Source organism: Ornithorhynchus anatinus, chromosome 7, assembly GCF_004115215.2.
Source record: "Ornithorhynchus anatinus isolate Pmale09 chromosome 7, mOrnAna1.pri.v4, whole genome shotgun sequence".
Classification (NCBI taxonomy): domain Eukaryota; kingdom Metazoa; phylum Chordata; class Mammalia; order Monotremata; family Ornithorhynchidae; genus Ornithorhynchus; species Ornithorhynchus anatinus.
The window spans coordinates 42,759,521-42,786,754 of record NC_041734.1 but is presented as its reverse complement, the minus strand read 5'-3'; the positions used below and the strand labels follow the sequence as shown (position 1 = coordinate 42,786,754).

Genomic DNA, 27,234 nt, shown 5'->3' with positions numbered 1-27,234 from the left:
GGCAGACTGGCGTTATTACCACAGGAGGCCTACGTCCCCTGAAAAAGAGGGGTGTCCTCTGACCGGGCCACATCCATAAGCAACGGAGACCTGGGAGACCGGCAGGTTTTGATTTGCCACGTCTCCCCGGAAAGAGCACGGGCTTTGGAGCCAGAGGTCACGGGTTCGAATCCCGGCTCGGCCACCTGTCAGCTGTCACTTTGGGCGAGTCACTTCACTTCTCAGTGCCTCAGTTACCTCATCTGTAAAATGGGGATTAAGACCGTGAGCCCCACGTGGGACAACCTGATTCCCCCGTGTCTACCCCAGCGCTTAGAACAGGGCTCGGCACATAGTAAGCGCTTAACAAATACCAACATTATTATTATTACTTGTTAAGCGCTGCCTATGTGCCAGGGTGGCACTTAGGGGCTTAAGAGATGGGGTGGATTCAAACAGATTGGGTAGGACACAGTCCCGGTCTCGCGTGGGGCTCGGTCTCCATCCCCGTTTTACAGATGGGGGAACTGAGGCCCAGAGGAGTGAAGTGACTCGGTTTAGTCACACAGCAGACAAGTGGGGCAGGTGGGATTAGAACCCATGACCTTCCGACTCCCGGGCCCGTGCTCTAGCTACTACGCTCTGCCTAGCACGTGGAAGAAAATCAGAAGTGGCAATATGGGAAATTCGGTGATCCCTCAGTGGTATTTATCGAGTGCTTACTGTGTGCAGAGCACTGTACTAATTGCTTGGGGGAGTACGGTTAAGTAGAGTTGGTAGACGCGATCCCAGTCCAAGAGGAGCTTGCAGTCTACATGGGGAGAATGATGGCATTTGCTAAGCGCTTACTATGTGCCAAGCACTGTTCTAAGCCCTGGAGTAGTTACAAGGTAATCGGGTTGGCCCACATGGGGCTCACCGTCTTTAGCCCCATTTGAGCTCACAGTGTTTAGCCCCATTTGACAGACGAGGGAACCGAGGCAAAGAGAATAATAATAATAATGTCGGTATCTGTTAAGCGCCTACTACGTGCCGAGCACTGTTCTAAGCGCCGGGGTAGGTACGAGGTAATTAGGTTGTCCCAAATGAGGCTCACGGTCTTCGTCCCCATTTTACAGATGAGGTAACCGAGGCACCGAGAAATGAAGTGACTTGCCCGAAGTCACACGGCTGACAAGCGGCGGAGCCGGCATTAGAACCCACGACCTCTGACTCCCAAGCCCGGGCTCTTTCCACCGAGCCGGACTCACCCAGAGTCACACAGCTGACAAGCGGCCGAGTCGGGATTAGAACCCACGACCTCTGACTCCCAGGCCCGGGCTCTTTCCACTGAGCCACCCTGCTTCTCTGAGGGAGAGGGATGTTAAAATCACTTACAAACAGGAGAAATGGGAGAGCGTAAGGAAACGGACGTGAGGGTTATGGGACTGGGGATGGGGCGAGTAGCCAGCGCTGAAGGGGAGCGGATTCGAATGCCTAGGCGACGCAGAGGGGAGGGAGGGCAAGTCGGGGAAAGGAGATTTTAGTCGGGGAAGGCCTCTCGGATGAGATGTGATCTTAGGAGGACTTTGAAGGTGGGGAGAGTGGTGATCTAGCGGATGGAGAAGCAGCGCGGCTCCGTGGAAAGAGCCCGGGCTTGGGAGTCAGAGGTCAGGGGTTCGAATCCCCGCCCCGCCCCTCGTCAGCTGTGTGACCGTGGGCGAGTCACTTCGCTTCTCGGCGCCTCGGCGACCTCCTCTGTAAAAGGGGGGTGAAGACTGTGAGCCTCGCGTGGGGCAACCCGACGACCCCGTATCTACCCAAGCGCTTAGAACAGTGCTCCGCACGTAGTAAGCGCTTAACAGATACCAACATTATTAGTATTATTACATGAAGAGGGAGGGAGTTCCAGGACAGAGGGAGACCGTGGGCAAGGAACTGGGCCCGAGACAGGCGAGATTGAGGTACGGAGAGTAGGTCGGAGTTAGAGGAGTGGAGGGTGGATTGTAGGTGATCAGCGAGGTCAGGTAGGAGCGGGAGAGCGGATTGAGAAGCAGCGGGGCTCAGTGGCAAGAGCCCGGCCTTGGGAGTCAGAGGGCGTGGGTTCTAATCCCGGCTCCGCCGCTGGCCAGCTGTGTGACTTTGGGCAAGTCACTTCACTTCTCTGGGCCTCAGTGACCTCAACTGTAAAATGGGGATGGAAACTGTGAGCCCTACGTGGGACAACCTGATCACCTTGTATCCCCCAGCGCTTAGAACGGTGCTCTGCACGTAGTAAGCGCTTAACAAATACCAACATTATCAGAGTAATGGCCAGGGAGGAAAGCTCAGGGAGCATGGGTTGGCGGTACGAATCCCAGGGTCTTTTTTCTCTCCTAGGGTGATTTACAACTTGGGGTCATGGGAGGGTAAAAGGAAGGGGGTGGATCTTCTAAACCTCACTGTTAATCTACCAGTGGGATTTATTGAGTGTCTAATGAGGGCAGAGCACTGTTCTGTGTGTTTGGATGAGTACGGGAGAGATAAGACAAGATCCCTGTCGCCAAGGAAATTACAATCCAGCAGGGAGACGGTCACAGAGAAGAGACTAGAAATAATATAACAACGATGATATTGGTTAAGCGCCTACTTTGTGCCGAGCAACGTTCTAAGCGCTGGGGTAGGTACAGGGTAATCAGGTTGTCCCATGCGGGGCTCACCGTCTCAAGCCCCATTTTACGGATGAGGCACAGAGAAGTGAAGTGACTTGCCCAAAGTCACCCAGCTGATAAGTGGCAGAACCAGAATTAGAACCCACAACCTCTGACTCCCAAGCCCGGACCCTTTCCACCAAGTCACGCTGCTTCTCTAAAGATGGATGGGTGGCACGATTAAGTCTTCAGAAGTAGAATATGGAAGTCGAAATGTACAGGCATGCTAGGGGTTGTTTGGAGGGAATAATTGTGGAAGTGGAAGGTGGGAAGATGTGACCCGGGGAAAAGAAAAATTTATCGGGGAAAAATTTCCTGGAGGAAGTGGGATTTCAGAAGGGCTTTGGAGATTGGGGGACCTGTGCTCTGGCGGCACTGAAAGGGGAGGGGGAGTTCTAATCATAACAGTAATGTTGGTATCTGTTAAGCGCTTACTATGTGCCGAGCACTGTTCTAAGCGCTGGGGTAGACACGGGGGAATCAGGTTGTCCCACGTGGGGCTCACGGTCTTAACCCCCATTTTACAGATGAGGTAACTGAGGCACCGAGAAGTTAAGTAACCTGTCCAAAGTCACACAGCTGACAAGTGGCCGAGCCGGGATTCGAACCCATGAACTCTGACTCCAGAGTTCTAGGCAGGAAGGAGGGCGTGAGCAAGGACTCTGAGGTGAGTGATGAGAACAAGGCCCAGTGGGTTGGTTAGTTGAGAGGAACGAAGAACTTGGACTGATCACTTCTCTCTGCCTCTGTCACCTCATCTCTAAAATGGGGATTAAGGCTGTGAGCTCTATGTGGGACGGGGACTATTTCCAACCTGATTACCTTGTATCTACCCCGTTGCTTAGTACAGTGCCTGGCACATAGTAAGCGCTTTACAAACACCATAAAAAAAATGCGAGCTGGGGTGGAGTGGGAGACGAGCGTGAACAATAAGGAAGAGGGAGAGAACTGATGGCGTGCCTCACAATTAATGGCGAGGGGTTTCTTCCCGGTGCGGAAAAGAATGGATATCCATCGAAGGGTATTGAGGAGTTGGGTGGTGGGTTACAAAATAACCTTTGAGAAAAATGTTTGGGGCAAGAGAGTGAAGAATAGACTGGATAGGGGAGAAGCTGGAGGTAGCGAAACCAGCGAGGAGAACGACACAGTAGTCTGGTCGGGATAGCACCGTGGTCTGGGCTAGGATAGAGGCTGTTAAGATGGAGCGGAAGGAGTGGGACTGGAAAATGTCGGGAAGGGAGAACCAACGGGATTCAGCATGTGAAACATAGTAAAAATAACAACAGTGGCATTTGTTAAGCGCTTACTAAGTGCAAAGCACTGTTCTAAGCGCTAGGGAGGATACAAGGTGATCAGGTTGTCCCACGTGGGGCTCACAGTCTTTATCCCCAATTTACAGATGGGGTAACTGAGGCACAGAGAAGTGAAGTGACTTGCCCAAAGTCACGCAGCCGATAAGTGGCGGAGCCGGCATTTGAACCCACGACCTCTGACTCTCAAGCCCGGGCTCTTTCCACTGAGCCACGCTGGATCTGAAAGCGAATGAGGAGTCAAGAATAATATCGACTTTGTGGACTGTACGTTCGTTTGCCTTCGAAGCTATTCGTTACCATTTCGTGATAGATAGGGAAGAGAGGTGGGGAAGTATATGCTGGGCTGCGTGAAGGTTGAAGATCGAGAATCTGTCAAAAAAACCAAACAAACCCCCCTAAAGTCTTGGAGAGCTGTACGAAAGCCATGGTTCGCCCTAAGACTCCGCAATCAAATTATGCCTGGGGCCACTCTAGGCCGAAACCATGAGATTGGTCATTATGGGCATGGTCGTGATTTGATTAGATGAAACGGGGAAATGGGCCTAGCCTGAAGGAGTTAGTTTGATGAGCGGCATTAGAATGCTATCCTTTCTTCAGAGCGATTAACTAAACTGGGAACGATGAATTCCAAGAAATACGGGTTACCTTCTCCTCCTAAACGCAGAACGGGGACAAGGATCTGGCTTCTAAGCTATGCCTCAGGATCAACTGCACCTCTGTCTCTTTCTGCCAGCTTAAATCCCAGAGGAGTCTGGAGTTTCCACGTGGTTATCACATTAGAACGTGAAACCTCTCCGCCCATCCCTACCTTTTCCCTTCATTCCGTTGCCCAACATAATAAAGTTTGAAACGACGTCACAGACGAGATGACTTTCGGGAGAAGCAGGTGCAGGGTATTGCAAAGAGAGAGAGGAAAACCCATGCAAATCTATGGAAAAGAGTAACTTGAGCAGGAAGCAGTGCTCTGATGAAAGTCAGCACGGGACTGGAGAGCACAAAAAAGGAAGAGTAGGGTTATCTGGGCGTAATTTGCACCGGGCAGTTTTTTATTAGGCTAGTAAGGCAAGTTCTCAGATTCACAGTTTGAGAACCACGAAACACTCGAAGAAGATGGAGATGATTAAGGGACCGGAAAATGAAACTTGCAGTACTTTATAAGAAAATGTTAAAGGAAGTGAGATTAGATTGAGCAGTGATTGGGTAACAATTTTCAAATTTTGCACTTTATACCGTCTCAGAAAATGGAGGGAAAATGACCTTCTTTTCTCCGTTTTTCACTGAGGACCTTCAAGGAGAAATGGGCTGAAAATGCAGTGTGAGAACCAGATCTGGAAGAGTTATTAAGTACCCGAATAGACTGTAAACTGCTTGAGGGCCGGGATCGCGACTACCAGCTCCATTGTACCGACTCTTCCAAGCGCTCGGTACAGTGCTCCGCACGCAGTAAATGCTCAATAAATACCATTGATTGATTGACTAGTTCCCAAGGGAAGTTGTGGAGGCTTCTCTTGAGATCTCTTAAATTAGGTGAGGATCTTCTCTGTGTGTGATGGGTTAGGGGAGCTCCTTTCAGGAAGCCTTTTTTTTTAAAAATGGTATTTGTTAAGCTCTTCCTAAGCGCCAGGCACTGTACTAAATGCTGGAGAACATACAAGCTAATCGGTTTGGACACAATCCACCTCCCATGTGGGCTTCACATTCTTAATCCCCATTTTACAGCTGCGGTAACTGAGGCACCGAGAAGTTAAGTGACTTGCCCAAGTCACCCAGCAGAAAAGTGGAGGAGCCGGGTTTAGAACCCAGGTCCTCTGACTCCCAAGGCCGTTCCCTTTCCACCGGGCCACACGCTGCTTTCTTTGAGTCCTACTGTACCTAGGCAACCCCTAAGGCTAAGAGGGCACGTATGAGCCCGGACTTACACATAATGGCAGACTCCTCCTTCCCAGACGGGAAAGGACTTCGTTTCCGAGAATAGCCGTGTGCAGGAGTGCGGCACCTTCTTACAGGCTATCCGGGGAGAAGGAGACAGGAGTTGAGTTACGAACGACTAGCACAAAGGCAGAACCCACCCATGAGAAACCCTCAAAACTTCTCCCTGGGAAAAGGCTGCAGCTCAAGCAGTTCCACTCTCACTTTGCCTCACTTTGAGCGCAGGGAGGCACTTCCGCAGGGGTAGCGACAAAAGAAAAATCTCAGTTGGTACCGGCCCTGTTTACAATTACCAGTGTGGAGCATCGATAGCGTTTACGTCAATAGGTGGTGTAAATTCGTACCTTTGGCTGAGGGTGGGATTTTCACTCTGAACGAACATTCTTGCCTTCATTTTGTCTAAATCTCAAAGGTCTCCCCTGATTGTTTGAACCTGACCCTAGTTGACAGAGTCACTGAGGTACCGGTGCTTAGTACAGTGCTTGGCACACAGTAAGCGCTTAACAAATAGCATTATAATCATGCATCTCTCTATAGCATCGCACTCGAGTAGTCAGTGTCCATCCCTAGCAACTCCACACCCCATACTCCAACCAAATATTTTCTAGAGGCCCCAAGGTGGTTCCTCCATTTTTTTTTTTGCCAAAGGAAGACAGTAATTTGTAAAATGTAAAAACACTGCTGAGACTTTCCGCACATCTCGTTAGTACGTGACACTGCTTTCACTCTTCCTCAACAGCATCTCTGATTTCCTGCTCTTCTGGACCCCGACGGACACTAGTGAGGAACCTTGCCTCATGCCACCCTGGAACCTGGAGTTTTCTATCAGTGGTGTCGTAGGTCTGGGGATCGGCCGGTCTCAGCCGGGGAGAAGAAGCTGAACTTCTGACTTACATAGCTCGCAGTATCTGCCTTTGAATCCCGGGGTGCAGTCACAGCTGTGCAAGTCCGTCCCGATCACACACGTACCCCCGTTTCTGCAAGGGTTTACCGAACAGTTCCTGTTGTCATCTGGAAACCAAAAGGCCATAAGTGGTTAGTCTGTCTGACACTAGGCTGGACGTGTTAGGAGATGGACAGAGACCATCCGGTGGACGTTCGACTCCTCCGTACACACGATCCCACATCGGTGGCCGAGGTCGGGGGAGCCGATCGAAGGTAAGAAGAAGGGCCATCCCATCTGGCCATGCAACTCTGCCGGGAAGAGATTGTTTCTTGGATATTCGGGGGGATAGATTCAGTTTAGGCGAAAGAACTCAGCCATTGCTTCGGGGAGCCCCAGACAAGCCTCTTAGCAATTCTGGAATAGTTCAAACAGCTGAAGAGGATAGCTTCAATGCAAGGAAGAGTGCAGGAGTTGTCATTTGGAAAACCTGACTCTCACACCTAATTTCATTCTTGGCAGAGGCAACAACATTCTTTCTGTCATGACCCTCTGTCCCTCTGTGCAAATTCCAGAGAAATACGGTAAAATATGCACAATAACTTGTGTGTGCAATACAAAACTCACTGACCCAACGCCATGGGCCCAGGGAGGTGCATTTGTTTGGTTTGTCTTTGTCGGAGGTGTTATTATGACTATAATTATTTTCATTGTTAATTATTATTATGATATTTTTAAACTCTTTCTACATACCAAGCAATGTTCTAAGCCCTGGGGTAGATTCAAATTAATCAGGTCAGGTAAAGCCCCTGCCCACATGGGACTCAAAGTCTAAATAAGAGGGAGAACATTAAACCCCCATTTTACAGATGAGGAAACTGAAGCTCAGAGAAGTTAAGTGACTTCCCCAAGGTCACACGGCAGACAACTGCCAGAACCAGATTAGAACTCAGGTCAGGCCCATGCTGTTTCCACCAGGCCACACTGACCCCCTTTACCTTCATTCTTTACTTCGCATTGGTCGCTTCCTCTCAGCCTTACTGAATATTTTATCTAGGTTATTTTAAATTGTATTTTCTTCACTTTCTCTACTCTACCAATTTCCTCTGTCATTTCTTTTAACCCACCCACCTCTATACTCGCCCTTCCTTTGAGCTTTGCCATAATTGATAGGCCAGAATGAGCTCGAAACACCTTTTAAGATTTATTTGAACCTCAAATGCTTGAATGGAGGAGAGGATTATCAGCCAGAGGATATATCCAGAGGTCACCCGGGAGTTAAAATTAGGGATTGCTTTTCGCCCAAATATAATATCTTTCAGAACCTGAGGAACCCTAGAAACAAATAACTGATTTCAAAGCTGGTATGGAGAATAACAAATAAGAGGTTCTCCAGTGCTAGGGCTAGAGGATGACCTCAGAGGCTATCTAATCCAACCTTCTGCCCCTAGGCAAGATCTTCCCAAACCATACCAGACCGGAAGAGAGACTCTAAGCAGATGAGTCATTACTTTAGGAGAGAGGCAATTTCCTCTCTCTGGAGACCTGGATCAGGTTTTGGAAGAAAAAGATACCCTCAGGGAAAAAAAGCATAGAGTATTACGATAGGCCCAAGATCTCTGTTCAGAATTCATGACCGTCTTTTCAAAAACAATGCAGAATAGTAGTAAGTGAAAACACTGGAAAAAAAATTAAGACATTGAGGCAGAACCTATTTTTTACACTGATGATCTGCTGCGAGCTCGCAGTGGGCAAGGAACGTGTTTGCTAACTCTATCGTACTCTCCCAAGGGCTTAGTAAAGTGCTCTGCATAGAGCAAGCGCTCAATAAATACCACTGATTTATTAGAGAGTGAGCATCGAGTGACTTACACTAGAGATGAGGCAAGGTTGGGTTGTTTGATGGTCTCTTTTTGGACCCATGGACCTTGGAAATATGGCTTTTCTCACTATCCCTTGTGTTAAGAAGGATGCCCTCAACAGAATCCATTCGTTCTGATTTGCCTGGGGCTATTTCAAATTTTTAAGACAAAGTGTTTCCTGCATCTCTGGACAGACTAAAAATTTCTCATCCTAACAGATCTGGCCGGGAATGGGGCTTCTCTAAAAATCAGTCAATTTCTCATTTGCTCAATTTCCTCTCAGCACTTCCAGTGGGAGTGTCTTCCCCAGATGGGTCAATGTTGGTGTGGGAAGACGAATTCATTCTCTATACCAGAGGTTTCCCTCACACTGGCTCATAAGACTAAACTAACCTGTTTCTATTTTGGAAAATTCCAGTAATTTACTCGCTCTCATGCTATCTGGGAAAAGACACATTGAAAATTCGTGGGACCTGTCTTAACTGAGCCCCTGGGAAGGGGGGATGTGTCTTGTAAAGTTACAACTTTATGCTCAGTGCTGCAGATACAGACAGCAGGTTTTATCAATCAATCAGTCAATCAATGAAAAGGTTTTATCTCAACATTTCTCCACCACTGCTTAGACAAGCTCCATAGCAAATGACTTCTTAATTTTTCCTCCTGAGTCATTTCCTCCAAAGCCCTTACATGTCCTTCTTTTTGCTCTTCCTTCTTTCCCTTTAGATAGTCTATTTCAGGGGTACATCATTTGGACAGGCTACGGGGTTCCACCTGCCACAGCTATTGAGAGAAGATCAACTCTGTCCTACCTTGGTGCCATTTCAGCCTCACCAACACACCCAATTTGCTGCCCAATATTGACCTTGCTTCTCTCTGTGGACCATTTCCTTCCAGGATTGCCCTCCCGTTAAATTATTCTTTTTCGGGTTCTTTGACCCCATTAGATTATTTTATATTTTCCTCCTACTGAATCTCAACCTGCCATTTTCCTCCCCAATTTCTCACCTGCCAAGCTTGGTTTCTATAAAAAGCATCCTATTTTATTTTCCAGCTCAATATCCATGCCCTCTTGACCATTTTTTCCAGCCATCGACTTATTTTGCCAAGGCCTCCACTGACCTCTGCAGCCTTCTCCCAGATCCTTGCCCTTATTTCATACACTGATTTGAAGCATTATCCCAGTTGTAGTCGGCTTTCCATCCATGAAATAATGCTGTTATCAAAGTTAATTATTATGAATTTTTTTTGTATTGAGATGCCATGGAATGGGCTGTCTCAAATCCTTTTATGAGACTGCTAACGATTCCATCTGATCATCAATCATTAATTTTGCAATCTTTACTGAATACATTGTTTTTGTGTCAAAAATTGTTCTTTAGAGGCCACTTATTGGCTAGTCATAGATCTACATAGGACCTTATTGCCCCCCTCGTCATCTGACTCCCGGCCCTACCCTGCCACCTGCATCACAAACAATTGCCGTCCCAGACACCACTCTTCGTATACCTTTAGTTTCTGGGGAAATCCAAGAAAACTCAGGCCTAACAGATAGATTTTAAAACACAAGTAGGGCCAAGGCAACACACAGACCATCTGGTGAAATGTTACTTTTATTTCACTTTCAAAAAAATTATACATGAACATCTTCACTAGGAGTACATTGCATTTAAAAGGATATAGTTCTTCATTTCCTGCAATTAAACACTTTTCTACCCACATAGCCGACAGCTAACAAAAATGCATATTCGTAGAGACCAACAAGAGTCGAACTTGGGTGACTCCAACCACTGGAGAGTGGTTGGCTAATTTCAGTTTCCACCCCTTGGGTGCAACTCTTTGGGCACCTCTGGGGAGGCTGGAGGTTCCCAGATGGGGCCTTCCCCCAGCAAAGGGGGCCGCAAGACTGGGGGAAAAAGCCAGGGGTGGTTGGCTTTCCATCCTAAGGGTGGGTTAATCTGGGAACCCTTCAGCTTGTTTCTGTTTTTCGATCAAAATGCCTCAGTACCGCAAGTGTAGGGAACAAATAGTCCTCCTTGGCCAGACCACTATCCTCTATCCTACCTCATTTAGGCCGCCATTCCTAGCTCCTGGTTTATCCCAGCTGGCTCCTCCCAAAAGCTCAGGTCTTTTTCTACATCTCATGTCTCCTCCTGGGTCTTGGTTGCCTCTTTCGGGCACTCCCTCACGCTATCGCTCCTTCCCTGTTCCTTCCTCCCCCTCCTCTAGCTTGGTCCCGACTCAGGATCGGGAGTGTATGGCGAGTGGTGAAACGCGGCCGAGGTGTTGGAAAAAGGCACAGAAAGGCCGTTATCAGAGAGCTTCCCAGGGGCGGGCGGGGTGGAGGAGGGAGACTGGGGCGGGAGGCGGGGAGGAGGGAGAGGGAATGATGAGGTGGAGGGTGTGAGAGAGACAACCGAGAGAGGAGGGGAGGAGGCGGGGAAGGAGAGCTTCATAAGAGTTGAGGAAAGACAGGTAAGGGGAGGGATTTAGGAACGAGAGGCTTTCATTATTCAGTGTCTTGCAGATTCATCTGTGAGGAATCAAGAAGCGCACTGTTCCAATGTGTTCTCTCTTAAAGGGTCCTGCCTTGGAGGAATGCTTGGTATTTTTCAACTATCTTCACTGTAGATGAAGCGTGTCCAGATTATCAAGGACGACCAGCGCGCCTGCCAGAGCTAAGTGCCTTCTGAGAGTGTGCTTGCTGCTTGCTGCTCACTTATGGACAGATCCCTGAAGTCAATACAGCAATCCCCTCCTCCTCCTCTCTTCCGACTTACTTTCTCTTTTCTTGTTCTCAGGCTCTGAGAGTTGTAGAGCCAAGCTGATCCGATTGGTGGACTCCTCCATGTTTTCCAGCTTCACAGGAGTCTCTGGTTCTAGAATAAACCATGAGAAGTCCAGAATGAAAGAGCAGGTAACACCCTGGCACCTGTTTTTGCATTCCCGCCTAGGCGCCCTGTGAACGGTTTTGCATTTCCAACCGCCTGTGGTGGAGAAATTTTGTGTTGGGTGCCTTCCTGGAGCTACTGGATCTGAGGTCTCAATTGTTTTTTTGTTTTTAATGGCATTTATTCAGGGCCAGGGACCCTACTAAGCGCTGGGGGAGATACAGGCTAATCAGGTTGGAGGCAGTCTCAGTCCCACGTGGGGCTCATAGCTTTAATCTCCATTTTAAGATGAGGTAACTGAGACACAGAGAAGATAAGTGACTTGCCTACTTTCAAACTGAGAGTCTTTGTTTAGTTGATAAGATTGTGTTCCTTGGGAGGGAAGGGTAATTGGGTGGCAGATACTGTCGTTGTCCAACTTAGATCACGCTTCTCACGCAGTGCTTTGTACAACCAGAGCCATATTCCCGGTGGAGGAACCTTAGCAAAATTAATGGTAGTCTTAGATGTTGGAATTTCGTTTTTAACACAAAGAGGGAGTAAAATGGGAGAGACAGCTAGATTCAGTTTCTGACACCTCATCAGTTCTAGAAACGTCAACAAGTCCACGGACTCCAGTAACGACGTGAGCTTTCCCGGGTCCGAGCATGTGCAATTCGGGCATTTGTTTTTCTTTCCGTTCGCACTCCAGATTGTAAGAAATGCTACCTCCTCCTTCTCCATGAGGGATTTTCTCAGAAGATTCTGGGAAATTTAGTCCTGCAGAATCCTGGGCAATGTAGCTCCCGGAAAGGAATTTATGAGTCATTTTTCAGGGCCCTTTAATTATAGTTACATCTTGTACAGTGAAATCAATATTTACATGACCGGGTTCTGTCAAGAGAGAGCGTGGTGAGTGTGCAGACTGTAAACTCCCTGTGGGCAGGGATGATGTCCACCAGCTCGATTGAGGTGTATTTTTCCAAGCACTAAGTACAGCGTTCTCCACAGTAAGCACTCAGTGTGCGTGTGTGTACGTGCGTTTGGGCACACGTGTGCGTACACCGGAAAGCAGGGGAAGTATATGTTCGGGTGCTGGCACGAGTGTGTTATTTGTATCAGAAGAAGACGGTGAAATTAGATCGTTTTCTTTTAACAAACAAATGAGACCTCCCAATCTCAGCTTCGGTGCTTCAGGCCCCATCCTTGACCCACCGTGGCAGGTTTGCTCAGTGGAAACCAGCAGACTGATCGAGAATCTCACCGACTCTTCCCTTTCTAAAAAGCTGGATCCTGGTGCAATTAGGACGGTCCTTTGTCTGGCTTTATCCTGTACAGTGTAATTTTCAGGCCCATACCCTCTTTCGGTTTGGAAACGACACAAAATGCCTTTACGTCTGGGGTTTTTATTTAAAAGACCCATTAAAAAAGCCCAGCCTCCCTCCTCCCTGGCCCTTGCTGCCAAATCCCATTCACAGGATCTCTGGAGTGAGGGAAGGACTCAGTGATCCCCCTGTGCAATTCCCTCTTAAGGCTCGGGAGGACATGGGAAGCAGCGTGGCATAGCGGATAGAGCCCGGGCTTGGGAGTTAGGTCACGGGTTCTAATTCTGACTCCGCCACTTGTCTGCTGTGTGACCCTGGGCAAATCACTTCATTTCTCTGGGCCTCAGTTACCTCATCTATAAAATGGGGATTGAGGCGGTGAGCCCCGGATGGGACGGGGACTGCATCCACCCCGATTTGCTTGTATCCACCCCGACGCTTAGTACAGTGCCTGGCACATAGTAAGCACCTAACAAATACCATTATTATTATTATTATTATTGTTACATTGCACAACCTGCATAGCTCACATAGCAGAACATGCATCTATTTCTTTCAGGCAGGCAAAGCTGTGCTTTGGTGTCCACGTGCGCTGTCAGGGGTCACTTCTGGTGCAATGAGCAACTGCTCTGGGCCCTCCATCTCTAGGAGTGACCACAGGGGTCCTCTTTGCCTCCTCAATGTCCCCAAGGAGGGGCTCTCCTTGTACTCCCCCAAAATACTTGCTCTGGGCCGCTGACACTCTCGATGTGCCGTTGCTGTTTAGAACGCAGCAATTTGATTCGGGTCATTTCATTTTGCGTTGCCACCTGTGCCCGAACCATGAATCTCTCCTACCAGTTACATCAACCACTTTTAAAGTCCCGTTCATCAGCTGGACAGAGTGACAGACTACAAAAGGGCCCGGTCCAGAGCTCACGGAGAAACACTTACGGGATCGCATGGTGACCGATTTATTGGGTAAACTGCTGAATTTAGCACTAATCCTTCCTCTGCCATCCACCAGTTCAGTAAACCTAGGAAAGAAAGGCAACAGATAAGCACATTGGAACCTTGGACCTTGGATTCAGGCAGAGCCTGTGGCTGTATTGTGTTTTCTAATGGGCTTCTAATGCGTTGGGATGGCCAGATTTGGCCAGGTTCTTCAGGACAACCCAGCACAGGTCTCCTTTCCTCTTCTTTCTTTTCCCTTCCCTTCCCTTCCCTTCCCTTCCCTTCCCTTCCCTTCCCTTCCCTTCCCTTCCCTTCCTTCCCTTCCCTTCCCTTCCCTTCCCTTCCCTTCCCTTCCCTTCCCTTCCCTTCCCTTCCCTTCCCTTCCCTTCCCTTCCCTTCCCTTCCCTTCCCTTCCCTTCCCTTCCCTTCCCTTCCCTTCCCTTCCCTTCCCTTCCCTTCCCTTCCCTTCCCTCCCTCTTTCTCTTTACATGGGCATGAATAAATTCAAGACACTCACTAATCCCGCTCAAAGTTGACCCTGTGGAGCCCAACCCAGAATAATAATGTTGGTATTTGTTAAGCGCTTACTATGTGCAGAGGGTTGTTCTAAGCCCTGGGGTAGATGCAGGGTAATCAGGTTGTCTCATGTGAGGCTCACAGTCTTAATCCCCATTTTCCAGATGAGGAGACTGAGGCCCAGAGAAGTGAAGTGACTTGCCCACAGTCACACAGCTGCCAAGTGGCAGATTCGGGATTCAAACCCATCACCTCAGCCTCCCAAGCCCGCGCTCTTTCCACTGAGCCACGCTGCTTCTCTTAAGAAGTCTCATGGGCGCTAAGATGCAAGTCCAAGAAGGACCTGGGTTCTAATTCCGGCTCTGCCACTTGTCTATGTGACCTTGGGCAAATCCCATGACTTACCTGTGCCTCGGTTACCTCATCTGTAAAATGGAGATTAAGACTGTGAGCCCCATGTGGGACAGGGACCGTGTCCAACCTGATAAGCTTGTAGCTACCCCAGTACTTAGTACAGTACCTGGAATATAATAAGCACTTAATACCTTTAAAAAAAATAAAGTTCTAACTCAACCTCAGCCAACAACTTGACACCTTTCAGGGGTCTTTTGAGAGACTGGAGATCGACCTCCCCTCCCAGCTTCTGCACCCACCAGTTATCACCCCATTTCCCTTCTCCCTTTCTGCCCTCACCCATGCGCTCTCTCCTTCCTCTTGGCCAACTCTCATTTTATAATAATAATGATAACGATTACTATCTCAACTTCCTCCAATCTGCATTTCTCCCTTTTCACTATGCCAAGACTGTGTTCACCAAGGTTTCCAATAACAATTTTGTAGTGAAACCTAACAGTTATAATTACTATTACCAGCAGCAGCATTTACTGAATATCTACTGAGTGTAGGACATCGAGCTGAGCATCTACTGTGGGCAGAGCGCTATCCTGGACACCGGCTGTGCGCTGAGCACTGTACTAGCTGCTTGAGAACATAACATTGTTTACTTGTTCTGATGTCTGTCTTCCCCCTTCTAGACCGTAAGCCCGGTGTGGGCAGGCAATGTCTCTCTTCACTGCCGAGTCGTACTTTCCAAGGACTTAGTACGGTGCTCTGCACCCAGTAAGTGCTCAATAAATACGACTGAATGAATGAATAACAGTAGAAATAGACCCAGTGCCCGTCTGCCCTCGAGTTGTTTATTCATTCAATAGTATTTATTGAACGCTTACTATGTGCAGAGCACTGTTCTAAGCGCTTGGAATGAACAAGTCGGCAACAGATAGAGACGGTCCCTGCCGTCTGACGGGCTTACAGTCTAATCCACGATGATGATGATGGTTTTTGTTAAGCGCTTACTGTGCGCCAAGCACCGTTGTAAGTTCTGGGGTAGATACAAGGTAACCAGGTTGTCCCACGTGGGGCTCCCAGTCTTAATCCCCATTTTACAGATGAGGCAACTGAGGCACAGAGAAGTGAAGTGACTTGCCCAAGGTCACCCAGCAGACAAGTGGCCTCTATATTAATTCTCTATGAGTTTTCTTCTCCTTTCAACATAGCTGACCACCCTTTCCTCTGAGAAACTCTCAAGTCTTGGTTTTACAAATATGGAACTCTCCTGATTTTCCCCCTCTCTTTTTGATCCCTCCTCAGTTTCCTTTCCTGACTTTTCTTCCTCTCTCAACCTTTAACTACCTCACAAGCAGCTTGTCCTAGAGGAAAGAGCTTGGGCCTGAGTATCAGGAAACCTTGATTCTCGTCCTGGCTCTGCCACTTGCCCGCTGTGTAACCTTAGGTAAGTCATTTAACGTCTCTGGGCCTGTTCTCCCTTCCATAGGTTGTGAGCCCCATGAGGGACGGGCTCTGGTTCCAACCTGATTATCTTCTATCAACCCCAGTGCTTAGTAATAAAAATAATGCTGGTATTTATTAAGCGCTTACTATGTGCAGAGCACCGTTCTAAGCGCTGAGGTAGATACAGGGTCATCAAGTTGTCCCACGTGAGGCTCACAGTTAATCCCCATTTTACAGATGAGGGAACTGAGGCCCAGAGGAGTGAAGTGACTTGCCCACAGTCACACAGCTGACAAGTGGCTGGAGCCGGGATTCGAACCCATGACCTCCGACTCCCAAGCTAGGGCTCTTTCCACTGAGCCACTGAGCTGCTTCCCAAGGACTTTGTATAGTCCTTGCAAATAGTAAGCGCTTAACCAATACCACCAGACACACCATCCCGTCAGCCACCTAAACTCTTTTCTGTTTATGAATAGTTGATTAATTGCTGATAATAGTAATTATAACTACTAGGTTTGACTACAAAATTGTTATTGGAAACCTTGGTGAACACAGTCGTGGCATCGTGAAAAGGGGGAAATACAGATGGTAGGAAGTTGAGATGATAATCATTATCATCATCATTAATCAATTATTTCCTCGCGGCTAGTATTTCACTATTTACTAAGCTATTTTCATCAATCTATACCTTCTACTCTTCCATTAGATTGCGTCTACTACAGTGCTCGGAACGCAGTAGGTGCTCAACCCAAGAGCTTAATAGGGCTCCTTGCACGTAGCCGGTGCTCAGTTAATACTTACTTCTACCCCTGCGGTGGGTGTTCAGGAAACGCTGTTACGTTCAACGTCTCCTCTGGATCTCAGTTCTTCCAGAGACGGGTGGCGTACGTGAGCGGGCCTAGCGATCCGACTCTTAGGTTTGGGTTTTCGCTCTTACCTGGAGGGCTGGGGCGGTTCTTCCGGGACGTCGTGGTCGGCTAAGAGTCGCAGTTCTGGCAGGAATGCCGGGGGCAGTCTGTTCCGAAGCACCCTGGCATTCCCCCCTTGTCCCCATCGCCTGTCGGAGGCTCCTTCCCTCTGTGCTGCAGAACAAGAAGGCGAGCGTGAGTGGGAAGGGACAGGCCGTCTGCCTCTTTGGTATCTCCGGGGTCCGAGAGACATCTCTGTGGATCTTTCACCAGCTCCCAGATTGGTCCACCGCGGCGATAGCACCCTCGGTCCCGTAGCTCCATCTCCACAACATGACGCCGCCCCTCGGCGACGCTCCCCGATCCGTACGAGAACGCTTCCGGCTTGAGGGTACCATCTCTGTTTCGATATTCCCCTTAGACCGTAAGCCCCTCGTGGGAAGGGGGCTGTGTCTCATCTGCTATCCCGAGTGCTTAGTACATCGACTGGACGCGTAACAAGTGCCTTACGGATACCCCAGTTGCCATTCTTTGCCGCCATCCCTAAAATGATTAATAATCTCCTTCGCCCTTCCTGCCGCGCGTTGATCGTTCTCCCGGAGCTTCCCTGCCGCCCCCTCCCCACGTTGGTAACACCTTCCATTTGCCCTCATCATCTGTACTAGCCTTTTAAGACATTATATTAGGATATTATTTTAAGGCATTATTTATTCTAACGTCCGTCGTCAGACTGTAGACTGTAAGCTCGTTGTGGACCGGGAACGTTTCTACCGACTCCGTTGTATTGCCGTCTCCCGAGCGCATGGTACAGTGCTCCGCACACAGTAAGCGCTCGCCAACTGACTGGTTGACTGATTTAACGATTAAAAGACCGCCAAATGCATGCTCTTGATTACAGACAGGCGACCACGGCCTCCACTCTCTGGAGTCACAGATTATCTTTCCCGGGGGCTGGGTCCTCCCCCGGACTAAAGGTTTAATAGCAACGGGCATTGTGATAGTTACGGAAAATGGTTCAGAACTTACAGGTGATAATATACAGGTGGGCAGGGTCACTGTGCACTTGACCTTGCTCTGTATTCTGTACAGCAGTCACTGAAAGGCGATACCTTTGACCCGGAAGCAGGTCACGTACGGTGTAGGCGGTTAATTTTCCATTAGGGACGTAGCGACTCTTCACGCTCTGATTGGTGGTGACGTTGATGATGTAGCCCTCCACCGAAGCGCCGGCCGGCGGCTGTTCCCATACCATGTGGGCAGATGTGGCTGCCACTCTGGAGGCGGTGAGGTTCCTGGGAGGAAGAGGCCCTGTCCCAGGGGAGGGAACGCAGGAAAGAAATGGTTACTGAGAAGCTGAAGTTGAAGCCTTTCCTCACTCACAGGTGACGCTTCATTTTCACTGGTAACCTAAGGAGAGATCAGTGCGGACGGGGCCCAGCTTAGCCGTACTCTCCCAAGTGCTCAGTAAAGCGTTCTTCCCGCAGTAAAGCGCTCGGTGAGGATTGGTTTCCTAAGACGGTTGTCGTTGTGGATGAGCCTTAGGCCAGGTGAGAAAATGCTGCCCGAATGGGATGCCCAGCTGGGGGAAGAGTGAAAAAGGACAGGTTGGCTGTTCCTGTCCACTCAGGCCCAGTGCAAGGAGATTGTGACCCGTCCTCGTTTGGGTATGAGAACAGCATGTGTGTTTCTTAAGCGCATCTTGAGGCCACCCTATTTTCAAAAGCTTTTATAGGTACGATTTTGACTCATCTTTAGCCCCTTGAATGCTGGACACTTTTTTTTTTAAATGGCTTTTGGAAAGTGCTTACCTTGCACCAGGCACTGTACTAAGTGCTGGGTAGATACAAGCTAATCGGATTGGGCACAGTCCACGTCCCACAGGGGGCCCACGGTCTCAATCCCCATTTTACAGTTGGGGCTACTGAGGCACAGAGAAGTTAAGTGACTCGTCCAAGGCCACACAGCAGACAAGTGGTGGAGTCAGCATTAGAAGCCAGGTCCTTCTGACTCCCAGGCCTATGCTCCGTCCATTAGGCCACCCTACTTCTCACTTAATGAATGATTACAACCGAAGAGGGTTATTTTCAGGGAATGGGTAGAAAATTCTGGAGATTCTTTTCCACGTTGAGAAGCAATTTAAACTCCCATCACTAGAATCAAGCCAAATCTGGGTCTCTTATCAGAGAGAATAGGAAAGTCTTCTCTTTTATTCTTCCGTATCTGAGTCCACCAAGTATATAGTGCAGTTTAAGAATTCCAGCTTTCTCAGAGTCACCAGCGTGGCCATTGGCCTGGGTGTTAGGTGGCCTCTAATCCCAGCTCTGGCATTTACAGTCTGTGTGACCTCGGGCAAGTCATTTAATTCCTCGGTGCCTCGGCCTCCTTATCTGTAAAATATGGGATCATATGTCTGTTCTCCCTCCCACTTATGTGGGAGAAGCTCTGACTGACCTTATTATCTTCTATCTACCCCAGAGCTTAGTACAGTGCCTGGCCCATAGCAAGCACTGAACAAACGCCACAATTATTATTACTGTTATTATTACCATCATTAACTCAAGAGCCATCGGACAGCACCGATGGCCCGAGCAAGACTTCGAACGATGGACTTCCCAATTGCCTTTTCCTCCGGCAGGTTTCTAAGGCCATCATTCCTTCCAGGAAGTGGAGATCGAAATCGGGACGGGGAGGGGAGTGAGCACAAAGAATGACCTCCCGGTGCTTATGGGGAAGATTTAGACTCTGATCACCCAAGTATTTTTTCCTCGAAGCAACTATACTTTAGGAACTGCCGCAACCATGCAAGGGAGGAGAGTCTCCATGGGTTGTGATGGGGGAAATCTCTCTTTGTGCAGCTGAGAGGCTTTGACCCAGAAGCCTTTGGGTTATACTCACGAGTCCACACATGGAAAGGGGCAGTGGCCAAGCTCTCTGAGGGATGGTCTTCAGTTCCCACCCCACTGAGGGTGGCCACGTGGATAATATACCTCTCTCCAGGCAAGAGATCCCTGTGAAGAAGGGAGAGAAATGGGAGGGAGATTTTAACTTTCATTAAATACCGGGGCAGATTCTACCTCCCTGAGAGGAGGAGGATGGTTCCATAATAGAGTGGCCTGATAGCAATCAAAGATAACCGTCGTGGATACACCCACAACATCACCTGCAGTATGCCGGCCATGCCGCCAAGCAAAATGATGTTCTAATTTCCCTTGTGCCATTTTGTGAAAATGCGCCGCGTTCACCTGAATCCGGAGTATTTTTTCAGCGGAGGTAGGGGTGGGGGTGGAGGGACTTCCTCTAAATATGTGGTCCTTCCTGAAGGTAGACTAGACTAGGTAGGCCAGACTCTTACAAGGACCTACAGTCATCAAAGAGACACGACAGTCCTCACAACACCTGCTGTCTTCCAACGGAACGCACGCAGGAACTTGAGCCTCCTTGAATTTGCCCGCTCACCAGAATGTGTACTTAGAAATGCTGTTGTCCAGCTCCACGGTGCGGTCCTCCCGATCCCCGAGGTGACGGATGGACACGCGGACCCTGTTGACGGTCGAGTGCTTGAGTCTGTGGAGCGCCCACTGCACCGTAATGGTGGTGGCTGACACATTGGTGATTTCAAAGCCTTCCACCGGGCGAGGCCCTGTTGGGTGAAATGACAGACACCATCACTGTCACCCATTTCTCTACCGGGACGACAAAGATCTCAGGCAGGAGAGATTCAGCATCTTCAATTCTGACGGACAGTGGGCAAGAACAAAGCACAGCGGTAAAATTCCTAAAAAAAGGGGGCCTCAGAGAAGGAACGCGTGAAAAGATAAAGCAGATCTCTTCGGTGCGATCGGCGAGAGGTCGTTTGTTTCACTCGGGCTGTGGGATCCAAATGCAGCCACGCCAGAAGGGGAGTTGGACGAGCTTGGTGCATCAGAATGCCGGGATTGTCTCTATCTGTCGCCGAACTGTACATTCCAAGCGCTTGGTACGGTGCTGTGCACATAGTAAGCGCTCAATAAATACTCTTGAATGAATGAATCAGAAGCTTCGATGCCCTCCCCAGCCACGTGTTCCTGCTAAGAGGCTTTCTGCCGAAACCCCCTCGGGAGCTGACTATACTGAGGTGAGGAATCAAGTAAAACTTCCAAAAGTTCTCAACTCAAAGATTGCCTTTTTCAAAGAGCTCTGCAACCAGTAAGTGCTCAAAAAATGCTATTGATGGATCGATTAAATGGATGCAGGCACATGCCTGTCATAATGCCTAATGCAGAAAAGTGAAATGGCTACTTTATGTGGCCATAAGCCTACCTCCCCTCCCTTTTTGCCTCTCCCGTGTTATCCAGGAGACAGTTCCTGACAAGGAAAAAAGTTGCAACAGCCCAAATATCTCGGGAAGGAGCGTTCTCTTTATTCTGGATCCCCTTCTCTTCTTCAAAGAAACCGAAAGCATTGCTGAAGAGGCGGAAACAAGTCACCAGGGGAGAGAAGAGGATGGGCTTACTGAAAACACAAGGCACTTTCCAATATTTAATGGGCCGGTCCTCAAACCCACCCAGCTAGTCCAGCTCATTTTGTTTTTTCCTCAAACAAAGGGAAGAGAACTCCCTTTTTTATTGTTTATCCTAAGAAATACCGATTACAGCTCACAAACCTTAGCGAATCTCTAAGAACTGAACATGTGAACAAATGGCTTCACGGATGTGAGGGCGATATGGCCTAGTGGCAAGAGCAAGGGCCTAGGAGTCAGAAGGCCCTGGCTCTGCCACTTGTCTGCTGTGTGACCTTGGGCAAGTCAATTAACTTCTCTGTGCCTCAGTTATTTCACCTGTAAAATGGGGATTAAGACTGTGAGCCCTATGTGGGACAACCTAATAATGTTGATGTTTGTTAAGCGCTTACTATGTGCAGAGCACTGTTTGAAGCGCTGGGGTAGACACAGGGGAATCAGGTTGTCCCACGTGGGGCTCACAGTCTTCATCCCCATTTTACAGATGAGGTAACTGAGGCACAGAGAAGTGAAGTGACTTGCCCACAGTCACACAGCTGACGAGCGGCAGACCTGGGATTCAAACTCATGACCTCTGACTCCAAAGCCCGTGCTCTTTCCACTGAGCCACGCTGCTTCTCTAACCTGATCACCTTGTACCTATCCCAGTGCTTAGAACAGTGCTCGGCACGTAGTAGGCGCTTAGCAAATACCATAATGATAATAATAATTATTATGAAACGCAACGGTCCCCATTTACACAGTGCTTAATCAATTCGGCCCTGGAAAATCATTCTGAAAAGGCCCTGTCTCCACAGTGAATTTCTACAGTTGTCTTTGCTGGATATTGCCTCTGGGCGCGTCAGTAAGATAAATGCAGAAAAACCCAAAACTATCTAACTTATCCTAGAAAAAAAAAAAAAGCCTTGAAAAAGAAATGTCAACATGAAAGATGCCGGCCATGAAATGCAAAGATTTCACACACTGAGGAAAATATCTGGAAGCTTCCCAACCGACAGCTCGCCTTCGCCTGAATCAGAAGGAGCCTGGACCCTTAATAGAGATTGGATTCGCACAGTCTTCTATATAAAATGGTCAAGCAACTGAGGAAACCAAAAAAGCTAAGAGGGAGCTGAAGGGCACGGTCTTAGAGGACGGAAGGAAAGCAGGAGCAGTGAGTTGAAAGACGTGGGAAGGGCTCTAATCCACCCAATGCTCTGTGTCGGCACCACAACGAGATAACTCTTTTTGCCATCTGAATCTAAAAGTAAACGTCGCCACTGGGGATGGGCCGTTTTGGAAGACGACAAATCTGCTAGTTCATTCAATAGTATTGATTGAGCGCTTACTATGTGCAGAGCACTGTACTAAGAGCTTGGAATGTACAAATCGGTAACAGATAGAGACGGTCCCTGCCCTTTGACGGGCTTACGGTCTAATCGGGGGAGACGGACAGATGAGAACAACAGCAATAAATAGAAACGAGGGGATGAACATCTCATTAAAACAATAGCAAATAAATAGAATCGAGTTGATGTACATCTCATTAACAAAATAAATAGGGTGATGAAGATATATACAGTTGAGCGGATGAGTACGGTGCTGGGGGGAGGGGAAGGGAAGGGGGAGGAGCAGAGGGAAAGGGGGGAAAAGAGGGCTTAGCTGAGGAGAGGTGAAGAGGGGGAGCAGAGGGAGCAGAGGGAAAAGGCGAGCTCAGCTAGTTGTGAAGGAGCCCCCGCTTTTGGTCAGTTAAATCCCTGTCTTGGGATTTGACCCTCACGACCAGGAAACCCTCCCCGCCTCCTCCCCCTCGCCCCCCGACGCGACTCACGAGTGCGGGTGATGAGCGTGACCGGCCGGCTGATGTCATTTTTGTTGTTGACGTTGCGTTTGACGGAAAAGATGGAGATGTTGTAGGCTCTGCCCGAAGCCAGAGCCCGCAGCTGGTGGGCAGAACGGCTCCGGTCCACGAAATCCGTCCGACGGTAAGAACCGTCGAAGGAGACGTACGTCACCGCGTAGCCGTCGATCATCTGCTTCGCCACTTGGTCCTCTGGTGGGCGCCAAGAAATGGAGACGCCGCTGTCTTCTACCCTCTCGACCTTTAAAGACATCGGCGGCAGCAGTTCTTCGGGGTTCCCGCCAGGACAGGAGAAAAGCGAAGAGATGAGGTGTCAGACGAGAGGAAAATGCCCTGCTATTTGGATTTGCAAGACGGTGAATTTGGTGTGAGCAGGGAAGGTGACCGCGAACTCCGCTGTATTGTACTCTCCCAAGCTCTCAGTACGGTGGGCAAGGAATGTGTCTGTTAGTTGGCAGCTTGGCATAATGGCTAGAACACAGGCCTGGGAGTCAGAAGGTCACGGGTTCTAATCCCAGCTCTGCCATTTGCCTGCTGTGTGACCCTGGGCAAGTCACTTCGCTTCCCTGTGCCTCCGGCACCCCATCTGTAAAATGGGGATTGAGACCGTCAGCCCCATATGGGACGGAGATTTTATCCAACTCGATTTGCTCGTTTCCACCCCAGCGCTTAGCACAGTGCCTGGCACACCGTAAGCACCTGACAAATACCACAATTACTGTTACTGTAACTAACGAAGTGCTTAGTACAGCCGTTTGCACTCAGTAAGCACTCAGGAAATACAACTGACTGACTGACTGATTGCTCTGCCCACTGTAAGCGCTCAATAAATAGGATTGATTGATTAACACTCCTTCAACTCAGGAGGGGAGTGATATGTTGGTAAAGGAGATAATAATTATGGTATTTGTTAAGCACTTACTATGTGCCAGGCACTGTACTAAGCACTGGGGTGGATACAAGGAAATCGGGTTGGACATAGCCCCTGTCTCACATGAGACCAGACAGCTGCCCCTTTCTTTTCCTCCAGAGCTGCCCGTCACCCTGAGGCTGCCCTTCCCCTCAAGAGGCATCTTCTCTCCACACCCTCTGTATGTCTCATGACTTAGAGAATCAGCGTGGCTCCGTGGAAAGAGCCCGGGCTTGGGAGTCAGGGGTCATAGGTTCGAATCCCCGCTCCGCCACTTGTCAGCTGTGTGACTGTGGGCAAGTCACTTGACTTCTCTGGGCCTCAGTGACCTCATCTGTAAAATGGGGATTAACTGTGAGCCTCACGTGGGACAACCTGATGACCCTGTATCTACCCCAGCGCTTAGAACGGTGCTCTGCACATAGTAAGCGCTTAACAGATACCAACACTATTATTACATTATTATTAGCCAAGGGGAAAGAGAGAGGAAAAGGAGATCAGAAAGAGCTCCCAGTGTTCAGTACGGCCTTCTCCCTGTGGAAAAGCCTACAGGGTCCCTGGACTCACCTGATTCGGAACCTATCCGCCAACAATCGAAGGACCAGAAGGTCCGAGACTCTGGATTAGAATGGAATTGGATTTGGGCCAAAGACAGTAGTTTCTTAAGTGCAGTCCATCATTCTTCACTCTTAGACCCTCCAGGGCATACGAAATGTAATCTCGGTCTGAACCACGTTGTCCCCACCCCAATCCTGTAGGATTTGGGCAAGGGGTGGAAGCAGCAGAGCCTAGCGAAAGGATCATGGGCCAGGGAGTTAGAGGATCTGGGTTCAAATCCTGCCCTCGCCTGTTGTGTAACCTTGGACGAGCCCCTTAACTTCTTCGCGCCACAGTTTCTTCATCTGTCGGATGAGGATTAAAATATCTGTTCTCTCTCCTACTTAGACCGTGAGCCCCACGAGGGACAGGGACTGAAATCTGATCTGCTCATTTGGTATCTACCCTAGTGCTTAGAACAGTGTCTGGCACGTGGTAAAGAGCTTAACGCAAGCAATTATTGTTATTGTTATTATTATTGTTGTTATATTATCTCAAGCGTCATCCTGCGCCTAGAGAGATTTAGGGTCTTCCATCCTCAGGGCTTCGCTGATGAGGTACTGGGGTCTCTGGTGAAAACGCTAGAGGGTTCATTAGAAAATTTCCCTTAACTTTTTATCTCCTGCCTTTTCGTAATCCCCTGTATTGACTACGTGTGGTAGACACAATGTCTCTTACTTGCTCTTTGCTGTTGTATTATTACTCTCGTTTTAAAGATTTAAATACTCTGTCCCGGCTGGCACTGGAAGACCGGGGCAAAGCCTGGCCTAGATCTCTGACCCTCCATTCATTCACACTGTCAGCCCCTTCGAATTTCACCGGAGAGATGACATTCATCTTCTCAGTGAGAGGGCAGGGCCGACGCCCACGACCGATGACGGTGGCGCAGAGAGGCCATCCCGCCCCGTTACCTTTTTCGCAGTTCTTGCCGGTGTAGCCCACCTTGCAGGTGCAGCCATGGGATCCGTTGTTAGACAGACAGTAGCCTCGGCTCCCACAGGGATTGGAGAAACAAGGATCACTGGCTAAACGAGAGGGGAAAGTTACCTTGAGTAATGTCGTTCACAAACGTTAGACGATTGGAGAAAGGTTAAACGGGCTTATGGAAAGGAAAATTTAGGGTTGGTAGAAGGTGAATCTATAACTGTGAGGATGGAGATCGAGGAAGGAATTGAGCGGTTTCTCCTAGCGTCCTTTGTTGTGGTGATTACCACGAGCAGAGACCCATATGGCCCAGAGGTCCAGTAAGCTCGGGACCACAAGGATTCCTGCAGTCGTCAGAGCAGCCTGGCTTAGCGCTTTCAGATTGGTTTGGCTTTGGGGAGATTGCTGTGGTTTGGAATCAAGGCCTGGAGTAGTGAGATGTGGGGGATCCCTCCTCCAAGAACTGTATTTGGCAATTGATTTTCCTATCGTGCGTGCGCATGTTCACGCGGGCACGTACGCACACACACGTGCCAATAGATGTTAATATACGATTAGCATGCTCAAATCCATTTTATCTTACCTATCTCACAGTGGTAGCCAAAGAACCCTTCCGGGCAGACACACAAGAAGGAGCCTCCATAATTTTCACACTCTCCTCCATTCTGACAAGGTCTTGAGTTGCAGGCATCCACTTCTAGAAAATCCGTCCCCCCCCCCCAAAAAAAGTCATTTTCGATCACTAAAATGTCAACACCTGATCGAAGCCCCGATTCTCTGCCTCTGGTAGGGCCTCCCGTAGAGGCTCATTCAAGTCAGAGATTCAGCCTGCTCTCCAGCACCAAAAGCAGCCATTAGGAATCCATCGTTCTTTTCATTCTTAGCCAAAAGGTCTTTTCTTGTCTTACGTTGTCGAGTCATCTCGGATCCACAGCGACACAACAGACACATCTCTCCCGGAACGCCCCACCTCCATTAGCAATCATTCTGATAGTGTATCCATAGAGTTAGGATCACCAATAAGTTTCTTCCTACCTAGTTGAGTTCTCTAAGCACATACTGCGGAGGGCAAACATTCAGATCCTTCTCGATAATAAGACTTTGCATGGTTTTCTTTCCCTTGATTTGTGAAAAAGAAAGCTTATTTACTCCTCTCTGCAGTGGGCAAAAGACCAGTGTTAGTCAACTTTTCAGTTGGGAAACCTGAGGTGTAGAAATTAACTCTTCACCGGGATAATTCTTTGTTTAACCTAAATCCTTGAGAATCAATAATGGTACATTTTCAGGAAGGATAAATTTACTTGGTAGGAGAAAACAGTCGACGGGCTTTGGATAGCATTTAAACTGCCACTGGAAGGCAAGAAAATAACTTCCAGGAAGCTATCCTAGGCATTTGCTGTCTAGAACCGAGATGGTCTTTTTTTAGGGGAAGAGAGAAGACGAGAAAGTGCGAGGTGCACACTGGTCTTCGATTTCAGCGCTCACCGCCC

The 27,234-nt window shown here is 48.8% G+C and overlaps 1 protein-coding gene across 6 annotated transcripts in view; it reads right to left on the bottom strand.

Moving 5' to 3' along the window:
* Positions 1–27,234, bottom strand: part of SNED1 (sushi, nidogen and EGF like domains 1) — a 114,542-nt gene that overhangs the window by 6,003 nt on the left and 81,305 nt on the right. For 4 of the 6 annotated variants that reach the window (XM_029068448.2, XM_029068445.2, XM_029068450.2 and 1 more), the window contains 11 exons: positions 26,328–26,441; positions 25,732–25,845; positions 23,284–23,580; positions 20,432–20,615; positions 19,871–19,983; positions 18,002–18,283; positions 17,005–17,149; positions 13,761–13,843; positions 11,413–11,511; positions 6,785–6,901; positions 5,881–5,968 (listed from right to left, as the gene is read on the bottom strand). In XM_029068448.2, the coding sequence (XP_028924281.1) occupies positions 5,881–5,968; positions 6,785–6,901; positions 11,413–11,511; positions 13,761–13,843; positions 17,005–17,149; positions 18,002–18,283; positions 19,871–19,983; positions 20,432–20,615; positions 23,284–23,580; positions 25,732–25,845; positions 26,328–26,441 (1,636 nt within the window). Of the gene's footprint in view, positions 1–5,880; positions 5,969–6,784; positions 6,902–11,412; positions 11,512–13,760; positions 13,844–17,004; positions 17,150–18,001; positions 18,284–19,870; positions 19,984–20,431; positions 20,616–23,283; positions 23,581–25,731; positions 25,846–26,327; positions 26,442–27,234 lie in introns of those variants that run through there. The other 2 variants (XM_029068446.2, XR_003760816.2) reach the window with 2 other exon arrangements.